Source organism: Penicillium argentinense (genome assembly GCF_028826775.1).
Source record: "Penicillium argentinense strain IBT 30761 chromosome Unknown utg000002l_segment0_segment0, whole genome shotgun sequence".
NCBI lineage: Eukaryota > Fungi > Ascomycota > Eurotiomycetes > Eurotiales > Aspergillaceae > Penicillium > Penicillium argentinense.
The window spans coordinates 1,464,846-1,479,124 of NW_026622661.1; the positions used below are offsets into that span (position 1 = coordinate 1,464,846).

Consider the following 14,279-nt stretch of genomic DNA (forward strand, 5'->3'; position numbering starts at 1 on the left):
CAAGAAGTTTGGGATGGGCTCTCGAATCAGCACCCCGCCATCCCTCCTGTGGGCAGCGGGATTTCACTTGCAAACACCCCGACACATTATTCCTGCATCTGCGACTCCATGTCTTCGCAAAAAAGCATGGAATAATATCGCTTGCCGCCATCAGCTTGGACAAGCTCTTAAATACACTTGGAGATTTCCCAATGGATACAAATCGAATTAATGACATTGTGAGACTATTCGAACTTGCTAGTGCATCAGGCACAAATAGTGACTTATTCACCATGATGCTCCATTACGTATCGTCACGTCTGCAATTTTTGATGTGCCGCGGAGATCTTATCTGTCTCTTACACAAACGACCAGACTTGAATTTCGAGCTGCTCAAATATCTGGCCAGGAGTACACAAGCATACTCCTCCTACGAACCAATGTGCAAGTTTGCGCCTCATCTCATCTATTATTCATGATGTATATCCAGTTAGAATTCGAAGCCCGAAAGTATGATGAAATAGCAAATCTTCCAATGTTGGTAGGGAGACCTTCGGAGCTAGTGAGGGCTGTTGGCTTTCCGCAGGGGCTTGGACTATGCGTCAAAGTTGGGAGCGCTTGATGGGGCGGATTTTTTCCCGGATATTTCCATATTAATATCAACTCTTTCTTCGAAAAACGTTCTTTAAAAGTCAGGTACATGAGGGTCTTCGACAAGAGCTAACGGCCGAAAGAAAGGACATGATTCAAAGTAGACAATTCCATGTCATAACCAGCATCATGGCTCAACATGGGCCCTGAGCCCGAATTGGTCCTGAGCCCGAATTGGTCCTGAGCCCGAATTGGTCCTGAGCCCGAATTGGCCCGGGCTCGGACAAGGGCACCGGGACGAAGGGCGGAAGGAGATGAGCAGATGGTTCTCAATTCTTTTTGATGTACAGTATCAACAAACCAGAGTGTATGATTTACTTCCAGCCCCATTGAATATCTATCCATGGATTTGGAATACTACAGTATATGGGCTATAATCGTTCTGCACTCGAGTAGCAGATCACAGGAGCCCCAGAGAATGTCTGGAAAGGCCTATCCACTTACACTGTAGGTATCAGACTGTGGTAGCCTATTGTCGGTAGTGAAAAAGTGGAATTAAAAAATAAATATTTTTCAACATTCAGCTGAGGTTTGCTTCAAAGGGTAGCTGTTGCAAAAAAAGCATTATACGCTGAATTGCATCCGAACATTGTATGTGTTGAAGTTGGTAAGTATGCGCTGTAGCAATCCAAGCCTGTATTTCCTGTTCATATCGTTGGTTCTCGGCTTGAATCTCTTTCAGACTCTGTGATTGATTTAATTTATCTGCCTCTGCCTCCTCTAGAGCTTTTTCGTAGAAGTGAGCCTGGTCTTGTACGATCTTAAGCCTTTCAGCGAGAATTTTATTTTCTGCTTCTAGCTGCGTATTTAGACTTTCAGGGGATAGCTCATCAACCTTTTCCAATTATATACATTAGCTCTGCGCATATAAATGTTGGAAAGAATATAGAACCTCACTCTTTGTGTACGAACGGCCCGGAATGTTTTGCCCACCTCTCGACAAAGCTGAATGTATGCCCTGACCGAGTGTTTGCTTAAATGTTTCTGGAATAACGGCTCCAGAGACGGGTCATCAATCTGCCAGTAATATGATTCCTTCCACGGTTTCATTCGAACCTCTGCAGGCTCTATGATGATTCCCAGGTGGTCCGCTAAATTTCATGGTAAATTATGGCCCGCGAGGTCATAACATATTATCTGCGAGTGGCTTACAGATATGTTTTGAGAGAGTGGCCCGGCATTTGGATCTCCATGAAGCACGCTTTTGATTGCCTATAGCCTCTTCGTCTTGCTCAGTCATCTTTCCAAGGTTACTTCAATACATCTACTATGCGGGGGCATGTGCCTTTTTAATCCTAATTCCAGATCTATTTCAGATATCACTGATATGCTGATTCTGAAACGACACCTTATACTAGTCAGCTCCCTGATCTATAAATTGCAGTAGAAAGTTTGCTTTTCGACCGGAAACTCCAAAAGCAGGCAGAATGGCACATAATAAGACGCAAGCAAGTGAATCGAACAAAAGAAAGCAAATAGCAACAGAGGAATGCTCGAGGTATTCAAGCACCAGCCTACAGGAGCATGACCCTGATCAAGTGTCTTCTAGATTTGAATCTGGCCCTCCGGAGGACCCACACGTAACTGAGGTTCGAGAGCCTCTATCCCACAAATAGGAGCTTTTCCCGAACTCAGATCAATGCGATTACAGTACAAATTGTTACTTGGATACACTCTTGATTCAATCCTCACTGTTTGACCAAGCTAAAATTCCTACGATTAGGGCAACTGTTCGGACTGACCTACCTGGCGCTCTACCTGGCACGCCTTTCAGAGTTACTCTAAAGACCCGAGCCTCAGTAAGGCTTAGCACAGCAATGGTACGGTTGCGAGTCAATACTCCTAGGAGGCCCTAGTGGTGCAGAGAAGGCCATTTCTGGCACACCAGCACATATCGTTATTGTACCCATTTACAACTGGTAAGTTGCTGACCTAACGTTGGCCATGCACGGTGGCCAGTTAAAAACGCGTAACACCAGGCGCTCAGGGTATTTAGATCGCCAAGAAGCGCGCTTCTGGTTGTAGAAAAACAGACTTTGGTAATCTATATTTGCGTTCGAGATTGTAATTAGAAGAACATTCGAGATATTCTATGCATTAGAGTCACATGTATTGACTCCGAGTCTATGATTTGTCGTTATTGACTCTTAGAGGCAGAGTCTTTCCGTCATCTGGTGGTCAATTTTTGGCCAGTTCCAATTTTGATTTGTTCCATTTTTGGCCTGTTCCAGTTTCGGTCCCTTCCAGTTTCGGCCCCTTCCAGTTTCGGCTCTTCCAGTTTCGGCTCCTTCCAGTTTCGGCCCCTTCCAACTTTTACCTTGTTATCTTTGGAGTAGGACTAAGACACAAATAGCCCTGATTGTCTAGCGAACAGCAACGCGATCGCATTCATCGGCCAATATGGGAAGAGGCAAGAGGGGCAAGAAGCCCAACAGTCGCAGAAACCAGCCACCAAGCGCACGAGATATTCAAACTCCCGTCACAGACAGAGAGAATACAACTGAGCAGGAGGGAAACCTCTCCCATGAAGAATCAGCGGGGGAAGAATTTGCTTCCAATGCTGGAGATCCCCAAGGGTCAGACCCAGAGACTGGGAGCGAAGAGGAGAATGAAGGCCCACCAGCCGAGGACAAGCCAATCCCCTTAAAAAGGTGGGTAAAAGAAGTGATTCGTGATGAGGCGAGTGGCGATCAAGCCGGGTCTATTGAGAAATTCTTCAATTCCGAAGACCTTGACGCCAGTGCCTGCAGGCCATTTTTCGAGAGGCTTAACCAACAAATCCGAGCTGCCAACCACAAACATCAAGTAGCCGACCTTGATGAAGGGACTATTCCACCTAGAGCGTACGATCCAATTGCAGATACCTGCAGGAGGGAGATCTTGGCGCAAAGAGGCAACCCAGAAGCGGCATGGGATGCTTTCCATCGGACTCGCGATCTACTCAAGCTGCTCAATCGGCGACATCATCTACCCAGGAGCTGGAACTTTCACCCCTCCTGGTGTGAAAGGCTATGCGGGCCTGATCCGACAATTCGCGACCCTTCCGACGAGGAAAGTGAAGCATCGGAGGACGAAACCCAAAATGTGGATGATTTGAGACGAGAGCAGCAATCTACCGATGATTATTCAGGGTCGGATGACCCTGAGATCTCTATGGAAAATCGACCAACAGGCCTGGATTCATTAGAATCCAGGGCAATGAAAGAGCAACGTCGGCAGAATGGGGGAAAGGTTCTCTACTGGTGGCCTAAAGGCACTGGCTCGCAAATATTTGTCCGCTATGGTGATCGCTCTGCCCCGATTTATCGAATTAGAGCTGGATCTCACGAAATCTATGACCAAAAGCGCGTTGAAAAGGTTCTTACGACCAAGACCCGTGGTAGTCAAAAGGTCGAAATTATGAAGGATGGAATCCTATGCGAAGAGTGGCGGTTTAGTCGACAGCATGTCGAAGATATTCGCGGCATTGGTTGGAAGGTCGAAGATGATGACGAAGTAGGCATCGACCCCTTGTCATTTATTCAACCGGTGCCTCATTCCGTGTTTCCACAAACTCGAGCCTTGGTCAAATGGAAAGATGGCAACTTCACTTTGGAAGGCAGGCAATTCGTCAGACGTATCACGAACGGTTCCTCTCATCAAGGCGACCAAGTAATCTACCAAAAAGCAAAGGATCTCGAAATTGCCTATCGTCTCAGGCATGGCTGGGACGAGTCTGATAGTGAGATCGACCTTGACGACGATAGATCGCCTCAGCGTTATACAAAGATGAAACGTCGATCTGAAATTGAAACCGATACTGAGACTGACAATGACATCTCCTCATTGCGCTATACCAATCAGGCACAGAAGCGAGTGCCTGCTTCAGCTCGTCATCGTGGAAGAGCTCGAGCTCGTTTTGAGGACGACGTGGATCCACAGAGCGACGAATCGGGATCGGATCGCATGAAGAGGAACGGTGTTAGGTCAAAAAGATCTACACATCCAAGACAAGGTAATTCAAAAGATAAAACGATCCGCATTCTGGAAGAGAAATTGCAGCGACTTGAGATGAATCAACGTCGGGGGCGCTACCGCAGATGAGGTATAGAGGTTTATGTTGTCTTGCTATTGAGTTGTTCAGTATTTAGACGAGCAGGTCTCGTTGTCAGAATGTATTTGCACTTTCACTTTTTCATACCGTACATCCCCAGGTCGAAACTCTCCAGGCAGACTGTAATTTACGCACCATCAGGCAACAAAAGTACAGACGTCCATGGGATCCCGTCGCGGTCCACACGGTCGAACTAGTGCCGGGGAAGTCCTTCCGGGCGGCAGCGTTCCAAAATTCAGCCCGGGGAGGCGAAATTAATAGCTCCACCCGAAAACTTTAGATTCCAACGGCGGCTGCAAACCTGGCGTTATTGGTCAGCCAACCGCACCTCCAACCAACTGCTTGCCAAGAGGATCCCAATGTGATTCGGTTCACAAGGAATGAAATATGTTGCTTTATGGATGTTACGCTGAAAGATCCCGCATCTGCGACGCCTAGCTTTACAGTATTACCCTCAATACCTTCCCTATGTTGTATTGGCCGATCGCTATCCCAGCAGCTTCCATTTCATGATCGTGCCAGGATCAACTCAGAGGTCGTGTTCGCTAGCGTCTTCAATGCCTTCACCCATCACAGTCGTGGCCAGTAGCTGGTTGGCCCTCCGCTGGTAACGGGACCAAACATAGGCCGATCGATCCGAGGCCCTGGGGCCAATTGGGGCTGGAACGCATTTGGGGCCAGAAATTCTCACGTCAAAAACCACTAAAGGAAAACCCGGCCCCGATTCTCGTGCACATCATTGCACTCGCCAAACTTGATTCACCGGGCATTCCATAGTGCAAAATTTTTGGCCGTCCGCAACTTCCAGATAACCTAGCTCTTTGGCGCGACTTCGTTTCTTCGTGAGGCTTCTTGTGTAATCGCCTCCAGCTCAGGTTTCATTCGGCCTCGATGGAGAATTCACCTCTTGAGAACACTTCAACCCCCCAAGCCCCTTCACCATTGCCGGACCTCCCACCATTCCCGGACCTCCCACCATTCCTGGACCTCCAACCAATTGCAAACGCTGCTCCGCCAGTCATTACATGTCCCTTGTGCAAATGCGCCACCGATTACATTCAGACATCTCATTACCTGCTTCAAGAGGAGCAGGACAACGGTGTCGGGACGGGGAGGCTGGTACGCCGCCACTACATCGACATCATAAGACATACTGAAGAACAACGATCACAAGAAGTCACGATCCACGAATATTGCTGGTCAATCGCCCGGCGCGTCTTCAGGAAGGAATACTACGATCAAGCGTGGATTGAGGAATTCAATGAGCATATTGACTTTCTTCGCGATTTCCTGGTCCAGACCCCCTTTCAAAATGAGATAGACACCCTTGATTCCGACGTCTTTGCAGTTTTGAAAACAGAAAGTCCAGTCAAGAAATATCGAGCCATGGCACACATACCTTTGCCCCCAGAACTCTTACAAATGGTTTACCGCTTTTTGGAACGTGACGAGGATGTCGTCAATCTCAATTCGGTTTTGCCCACTGGGCCGTGCTCGGAACAATGGAAGGAGCTAGGTGAAAAATACTTACTTGGTGACGACTTGGACCCTGAGGCAAACGTGACGACTCTGATTCAAAATCTCCAAAGAATGCCGCAGAGCCGCTACCCAATGACTGTTAGTTACAGGATCATATGGGACAATATGGAGTTTGTGCGAAAATTGATGGACAATCCTATCACATGGCGAGAGTTGCCGACAAATACCACGTTTCTACGACACGTCAGTTACGGCGACTTGAGGGATCACCAGCACTTTTCCATTCGGGTTCCCAAAGATGCCTATTTTTCATTTATTTTCAGGCAAGAATCTGATACGCAACGTCTCTGTGGTTTTATGGTCAACGGCCTCTTAATTGGCAGCGAGGATGGGGAGTGGCAGTCGGTCCATGCACTCACACCGGTTGGGATGCGAGTCGCATCTGCCGGATATTCCATCTGTGGAATCAAAATCAAAGACAGTTTTGGATGGCAAACAGCGTGGCAAGGTGATTGTTTGGTGGCCAGTTCTCAGACGTCATTTGAATGGAAACTCGGGCGCGATGAACTTGTCGTCTCGTGTAAGGTTGGATTTTCCCGCCGAGTTTTATTTTGCAGGGGCGTGTGCTGACATTATTAGGATGACTTGATCGCGGGAATAGGGGTTTACTCTGCCTTGAACACACCTTGACTCGTCTATTCCAGCGAAGGACATTGAGCTTGGTGTGGAACCCTTGCAGCTCATTGTGAGTGGAATTTTACTCTTGGAAGGGGCTAAGTCAGTCTACCACCAAATCAGTTCTTGATAAGACAAGTGGTCGTAGATAGATCACGGGGCTGTAGGCTTGGTCATTGCAATTGTTGCCAGGCCGAGCTCCAGCCAACGAGAATGAGACCATAGTTGCACCATACTCGATCCACAAAACTACATAGTAAGTAGGCAGTAGCCAATTGCGTGCTATTCACTTGCCCTACCTGCAGACGTTCAACGTCTGCATCACCAACGGCAGCTGCGAGTCTGGCGACGCTGTCCAGACTTGGTTTGTGTCGAGCAACGGACTCAGATATCCTTAAGAGGGATCCGTCAACGTCGCATATGTCAACTCATATACCTCGTTATCTCCTTTGACAAAGCTTCTGATATCTCGACTTTCCTCGGTTGACAAACTCTCTGTAGTTGACGAACGGCTTGCTGTGAAATGGCATCTGAGCCGAAGATTGGAGGATGAATTTGCTCGCCCCCTTTCCCTCCTAAAACCTGAATCCAACTCCAGTTTCTGAAGTCACGCCTGTTGCGGGCCGTTCGAAGGAAACACATTCATTCGGTGCCTACTTACGAGAATCTCGAAGATGAAGAAGGAAAGAGAAAGAAAGTCAGTCCGCCAGAAAAAGAGGGGTTAAGTCCCCAGCAAACGCATTGTGCAAACGACCCAATATTATGCCTCAGGCATCCTACCACGAGACGAGGCTAATCCCAGGGTCATCCGTCACAACGCCTATATTTCTTCATAAAAGGATTTCTCCCAAGGGTTCCTCCTACAATCGCCATCTTTTGTAAATGGCGCGCGGCAGAAACATCACACATCGGACAGTTCCGTTTCAAGAGGCGCCTTCAAATTTCATGCTGCTCCATATCTGAAATGGTGAAAAAGGGGCGTAGGGTTGCCGCGGCCTGCGAGTGTAAATTTGCCGGGCTTCTGATCCCCCAAAATATCGAATCCATAGAGGGAAAGACAGGTCCTCCGGAAAGGCATTTCGTTTCTCTCGCAAGAACTTCAAAGTATTTCTTCCCCGATACGAATGCGTCGGGCATCCCGACGCTCACAAAATTCAAAGTGCGAAGAAGTGGATAGAACAGCGCAAATATGTCCCTGGAAACTAGAGAATCTCCCTCGCTCACTTCTCTGGAATACCCTCATCATATAGATCACTCCAAAACATCATATCCTGGAGCTGTTCCTCCCTCAGATTGGCATTCACGAAATGCTCTCGTTGGGGGGTCCTGATCCGACGGTGGACTTCCCCCGCAATCTTCCAGCCAAAGAACCCAGCCATTTCCCAGTCGATAAGCCCCACAATCCTGTCATTGTCAACAATACAATTAGACTGGGTAAAATCGTTATGCATGAAGCTCATATCTGGATCACAACCGGTGTCTGAAAAAAGAATGTCCGCTTCTAACCGATTGATCCGACCATTACTGAGTATACTAGGGTCGGGTACAACGTGGACGCGAGTTTGAAGTTTCTCTGTGGGCTTGATAGTGTGAAGCTGATGGAGTACCTTCCTGGCCTGTTCTTTATATGAATTCTTCTGGGCTCGATGTAGATACGGCCATGCGACGGATAATCCAACCCCGGGAAGCCTTTCTTGGGCCAGCACCTGGCGACCATTGATCTGAGGAAATGTAAGCCATTGCGACCGACGAACGACTAGCAAGTCCAAGTACCTTGCCTGAAAAATAGATTTCTGGAACTTTTACATCCTTCAACACGGATTTGGCCAAAGCAATTGCTCGAATCTCATTTGCATCGGCATATGAGAAGTCAATCTCTGTTTCACCTTCGCATGCGTGGAGATGACTGGATTTCACGACCACACTTCCAAGAGCAAAAACATCGCGCCCGCCTTTGTCAGCGGGGTAAATTCGAAGCTCTTCGGTGCAGAGACTAACAACCGATGCCCAGTATTTCAGTGACTCTGTGGTTTCGGAGTTGACATGCTGGAGATCAACGCGGAAGTCATCGGGTTTGGGGCAGTAGCGACCATAAAAGGGCACATCCGCATATAGGTCGGTTGTAGGAATTTTGTCCGGGTCCGTTTCATATGGGTTCATCTTTGTTGATATGACGGGTGGAAGAGTGTTATGGAAACAAAAGAGGGGCAACTTCTTATTTCAAGTTTGTGCGCAGTCAGAGTGACCCCACTTCAACAACGTCAATACGATGTCTCTGACTAATGGGCAAGAGGCGCAACAGGGAAATCTGGCGATCTGGCTGGCGGTGGCTCAGACTGTCGTAGCACGGGCGTTAAGGGGGTAAAACTACCAATGGATCAAAGGCATTCTTGACGTGGCACACCGCACGCCCATGTCCGTGGTATCACATCCCGGTGCGTGATAATGGGTCCATGCGATGATCCAACAACATCACCCCTTTTTTTCTATTCGCTGCTCGGTTACGATCGGGCGCGAGCGCAGCGTACGGCGTAAGGCTATGGCGGAGTTCATCGTTTTCTGGTCGAATCAGACTGTTTTTTTTATGAGGGGTTGGTGGTGAAACGCAAAGCGAAGCACGACCACTTTCCTGCGCAACTAAGCAGTCGATTGGATGTTCGAATAGCACTATAGAGAATCGTCTATAAAAGCGCCCTATTCTGCGTCTTCCGATTCCAACTTTGAAATTCCAGAGTCCACTCATTATTGACTGAGATATTGTCTTCCGAAACTATAACCTTTGCAAACGTCATGGCTGTTAGATGTTCTGCTTGTGGTCAGTGGATCAAGACGACCGGTGGAGCCCATAATTGCCCTGGCAGTAGCAAGGCTAAAGAAGAGGAGCATGTTATTCTCAACATCAATAGCAAGGACAACGAGCATCATCGCGAGGGTGACAGCAACTACCAATACGATGTTCTTCTGCTCCATTATGTTGCATCCATCTCAGCCACTTAGCCGAACATGACCTGTGAGTCTCTATGTTCTCGGCCTTCCTGGTTCTCATTATGAGGCTGATTTAGTTTTAAAGCAGATACAGCGATGATTTCATCGAAGAGTTACATAAATCCTGATCAACCATACCTATTGTCTTTATCCGCTGTTTGATTGAATCATTTGATAGGGCTACTGAGGTGACATCGGAAGGTGCCGGGGATTTTAGTCACCTAAGTGAACGTGTAACGTTGTGTCCTAGAAACCTATTGAGGAGAGCAGCATTGTCAAAGATCTCAAGTCCCTCAGACTTCCTTGCTACACAAACATTGAATTTTAACACGGCAGCAGTCCCATATCAGTGCATAGTAGGAGCATCTTAGGTTGTACTGATCTACCTTTCATGAATTATTATGTTGGGCTTAGCTTCTGATTCAACGGAACGTGGTCCACTTGCTGGTGGTCGAGTCATTGCACCGTCCCCTCCAACCATTTAAGCGTGAGCAATGCGTGAACCGGCTCCAACTTCAACCCGTAAGATATATTGATAGAGTATAGCTTGGGAAGATGGGGCCTATGTCATCTGATTGATCGCAGTAGCGAAGTTTTCCAAGAATGTATCTACAAAACGCATGCCCCGTTCAAAGATTCTCAGAAACCTTTCTTATGTCTTCACTTATCTCATACAGACGCCCGTCGAACCATTGGTTTACTAAGTCTGGCTGAGGCATTTCGACCTTTCGTTTCGCGAACTGCTGCAGATACTTTTTATGGACCAAATAGTGTCGGAGGAGCGTCTGCGTTTCGGGGACATCCGAATTTTCCCCAAGAATAATCAAGCTGACATCGCTTAGCGGCAACAGAACGTCTGAAAAGTGATCACGGACAAGAGCCATCGCCTCCCCAACCACGGCCAAGTCCACCAAAAGTGAGCCTTCCGGGCGGCCACGAGGTATGTCTCGTGCCATTGAATGATCAGCAAGTATGACTGCCTCCAGAACGACACAATCGAGGCCTTGGTTCCTGATGGTCTCCGTGATATTCTCACAGGTCCCAGGCATCCAGACTCTCAAAGTCTGCCCGATTAGCAGTAGAAAGAAGTATTTGTATGCACCGAGGCTTACCTGCAGCTGTGTTTTTTCCATAACAAATAAGGAGAAAACCACGATCTAGTTCTTTTGGGCCGCGATGGTATTGGCGAAGTTATATGTCTCTTGTATTGTAGTAGAGGAAATCCAATGCTGGGTAGATTTGGCAAGGACATAGCAGCCGTTCATATATTTCGAGCCTCGAACGGCAATGGCGAGTGTCACGGATATGTCTCGGAAGCCCTCAGTCTTTCGGTAAGCACAATTCCTAGCAGTTTGTGGCTACCTCGATTCAGTTATTCTGCTCAAGAAGCTGCACTTCGTGTACCAAAATGTAGACACTCAGTGCAGCCCGCCGCAAAAGGGCGATCTGTGCCCTTGTACCGGCTCTGGATGGGGCCGTGATTGGATCCTCTCTTACCATTTAATCCATTCACGTGCCCGTCACGTGGATAAACATGATCCACCCCTCAAACACGAACCACCCACGAACCATGGACGACTTGACGGCGCCGAACTGAACAGAGCCAGCCACTCGATGGTACATATGCTCGGAATCTTTCACTTTCATTTTGATTCACTAATGATCTGTTCATTTGCAGATTGGGAATTTCAGATCGCCTGCAAGGGATGATCCCTGCTGGACGCGAATGGTGGGCCCCATCCTCCTCACGCGAGAGGCCGAGAACTGCCGACGACAGCTAGCGAGCTGGCTCTCTATAGATCGATTTGAGGGGGTAGACTACGCAGTTGACGAACATGGGCACCGTGTATACGACATAACACGCCTACACGACCTAATCGACCCTCTTCTGAGGGCAATGAACCGGGAAGTATGTCATGCAGAATCGAATGCTGGTTGTTTTTAACCGAAATAGGGATGTCGGTGCCGGATGTTCAGAGGATCTATCACAAAGCTCGTCTCTGCCTATCAAGAAACATACGTGATCCCCATCCAAGTCGTCTCCGACACTCCACGAATCATCAATCTCCGCGGAGGCGCCCCCCACAATCTCCTGGTCGGATACTATCATATCCTCCATACAGACGTTTATATCAGTCGCGAGGCAGATTTCCTCGTCGTGGGAGAGGGGCCACCGGAGCTAGAGCAACTGGAAAGGGCTTAGAGCTCCAGGGGGAATTTGCTGCAATGGTTCGGGAAGCATGAGTTGCTGAACGGGTTCGTGCGTGACATATCCAATAGAATCGGTGAACTGAGTGGATATTTGCAAGACCGGCGAGTCGTCTAGCGTCCCGTATCCAAGAATGTTGCAGATCTGCTCCAGCCTGATATAATGTGTCAGTGAAATCCCCAATATGTGCATTGGGTTACTTGCCCGATAGCTTCACCCGCCAATTGTTGTACGATGCAAGGAATGCAATACGGAATCCAGTCGTGTTCCATGACCGGCACCTTGGTTTGCCCCAGTCGGTTTGCCACTTGCGCATAGCTGCCTTTTTCATTGGCGGCAAACCGGGCAAATTGCGCAGGTGACCGACCCTCTGGACGAAGAAGAATTGTCAACGGTTGTCACTTTCATGTAGGCTATCAGCGACTCACCGAGTAAGAAAATTTCCCAACTCTTGTGGCCCCAGCCATTTGCGAGGAGCGCCGCAATGCATCTATTTACCCACAACGCACCGTGACGATACCCTTCCAGCGTTTTTTGGTCCTTACATTGGTGAAAGTAGTGTCTCATCATATTATCGGTGGTGTTTTGGGAAATCCCTGTCTGTAACATCACCACACAAAAACTGACGAAAATCAGCTTCTGGAAAGCGACCACTGATATCGTGAAATTCTGATCATCCACACAGCTGTTGATGAAATCGGCGTATCGGTAGCCTCTAAGCACGAGACCTTCGTGTTCAGTGTGTGTAACGCGAGAAATTATAGGACTGCCCCTGACTTCGCTGAGAGGCGCCTCGGCGGCATGACCGAGCATTAATCGCAGCGCATATCGATTCCTGTCTTTGGTGTGAATCCCCGCCTTGGTTCTCGCATCAGCCCATTGGGCTTCAGAAGGGATGGCACAGATAAAATCCTCAAGTTGTCTCTTCCACTTTGCGGGTTTTCCGTCAAGGTTAAACCGCGATTGGCTGTCGATTTGAGGGTGGCATTGCACAAACTGGATGCTGCGGGGAGATTGTGGCTCCTGCGGGATGGTATCCTCCTCCCTGGTGATCATGGACAGCGCCATCATAAGCTGAGTTTCAAGATATGAGATGTAAGATTTATCATCGCCTAGGTAAGAGAATGCTCGTTCCGCCATGGTGTAGAAGATGCGAGCTGGCCTCTGTCGGTTGTTGGATGGCCTTTAAACCGAGATGGGAACCTGCTCGGGCAGGTTCTACATTTGGAAAATGACCACACGGGCCCTCGCTATTCCTCTTTAAAGACTAAGGCAGGAGACACCAGCAATGCTCAACCAGATGCGGAATGAGGCTTCGACTAGTGGTTTTTAGTCCAAGCCTTTGGCATCTCGAGGTGCAGGGCCTAGATGGATGGCCAGTGTTGATCCGACAACGTCTCAGCTGAACATTCCGACCTGCACTTCACCTATCAGTATAGCCACACCGTAACACTCTCAGTCTACTTCTCAATCATTTCACCGTGCTCAACCTGTTTACAGAGAGGGGTTTTGGTACAAAACTCAACTCGTGTCAGTGCATTGTATGATACTACAGTCTCAATAGGGTGTCCGCCTGCTTCCGTGCCTTTTTTGGAGAGGAAACTTTTCGTCGCTTGGTAGAATCAACCCCCTCAATATTCCCAAAATAGGGCTCCCACGCTCGCTTAGGTCTCTGGATTGGCTCGGTATCGACAGTGTCGCAGAATTCCGACCGACTGTATTGACATGTCCAAGTCTCTTGACTTCGAATGATCATCGTCGCCTTCATGTCGTAGACAGGTTCCCGCGCAGAAATTGCATGGTGACCTATAGCGCGGCACTCCCCAGGGCAAAACAACATATCCAATGACGCACACGAGTTCCACAATTGAGAAAGTGATACACCGCCCTTGAATAGGGGGAGACGCATAGCTCGGAACCGAGTTCTTTGATTAAATACTGATTAGGATCGACCAGTAAAGATTCCAGGGGAGTGCCGTTCCCTGGTGTTGCGGTCACGCCAACGCTGAAACACACCATCGCGAGGTTGGCTTTCTCCGAGAGCGACATGCGGGGCTTGCTGCTGGACAGTGTACTCCTGGCGCTAATTGCATTGAGGCTTTGTGCCGATACCTGTTCGATACCGCGCAGCAGGTTGGAGAGATATTCCCGCAAGCCTCTGCTTGACATTGTGTGGTCGATCAGTTTTTGTTGCAGAAAGTGCTTGCG

General features: G+C 48.4%; 6 protein-coding genes across 6 annotated transcripts; 4 read left to right on the plus strand and 2 right to left on the minus strand.

Moving 5' to 3' along the window:
* Positions 1-3,030: 3,030 nt before the first annotated feature.
* Positions 3,031-4,713, plus strand: N7532_001400 (uncharacterized protein; the record flags this gene model as incomplete). Its single annotated transcript, XM_056613894.1, has 1 exon — positions 3,031-4,713. One exon carries the CDS (start codon positions 3,031-3,033, stop codon positions 4,711-4,713), a length of 1,683 nt encoding a protein of 560 aa, XP_056478935.1.
* A 901-nt stretch (positions 4,714-5,614) lies between these two features.
* On the plus strand, positions 5,615-7,275 carry N7532_001401 (uncharacterized protein; the record flags this gene model as incomplete). Its single annotated transcript, XM_056613895.1, has 3 exons — positions 5,615-6,782; positions 6,907-6,947; positions 7,183-7,275. 3 exons carry the CDS (start codon positions 5,615-5,617, stop codon positions 7,273-7,275), a joined length of 1,302 nt encoding a protein of 433 aa, XP_056478936.1.
* Positions 7,276-8,097: 822 nt separating this feature from the next.
* Positions 8,098-9,037, minus strand: N7532_001402 (uncharacterized protein; the record flags this gene model as incomplete). The annotated part of the gene is made up of 2 exons (XM_056613896.1): positions 8,098-8,598; positions 8,651-9,037. The coding sequence occupies 2 exons, from the start codon at positions 9,035-9,037 to the stop codon at positions 8,098-8,100; spliced, it is 888 nt and encodes a 295-aa protein (XP_056478937.1).
* Positions 9,038-9,667: 630 nt separating this feature from the next.
* Positions 9,668-9,874, plus strand: N7532_001403 (uncharacterized protein; the record flags this gene model as incomplete). Its single annotated transcript, XM_056613897.1, has 1 exon — positions 9,668-9,874. One exon carries the CDS (start codon positions 9,668-9,670, stop codon positions 9,872-9,874), a length of 207 nt encoding a protein of 68 aa, XP_056478938.1.
* Positions 9,875-11,476: 1,602 nt separating this feature from the next.
* On the plus strand, positions 11,477-12,065 carry N7532_001404 (uncharacterized protein; the record flags this gene model as incomplete). The annotated part of the gene is made up of 3 exons (XM_056613898.1): positions 11,477-11,479; positions 11,541-11,771; positions 11,817-12,065. The coding sequence occupies 3 exons, from the start codon at positions 11,477-11,479 to the stop codon at positions 12,063-12,065; spliced, it is 483 nt and encodes a 160-aa protein (XP_056478939.1).
* Positions 12,042-13,211, minus strand: N7532_001405 (uncharacterized protein; the record flags this gene model as incomplete). Its single annotated transcript, XM_056613899.1, has 3 exons — positions 12,042-12,225; positions 12,324-12,441; positions 12,500-13,211. 3 exons carry the CDS (start codon positions 13,209-13,211, stop codon positions 12,042-12,044), a joined length of 1,014 nt encoding a protein of 337 aa, XP_056478940.1.
* Positions 13,212-14,279: the final 1,068 nt, after the last annotated feature.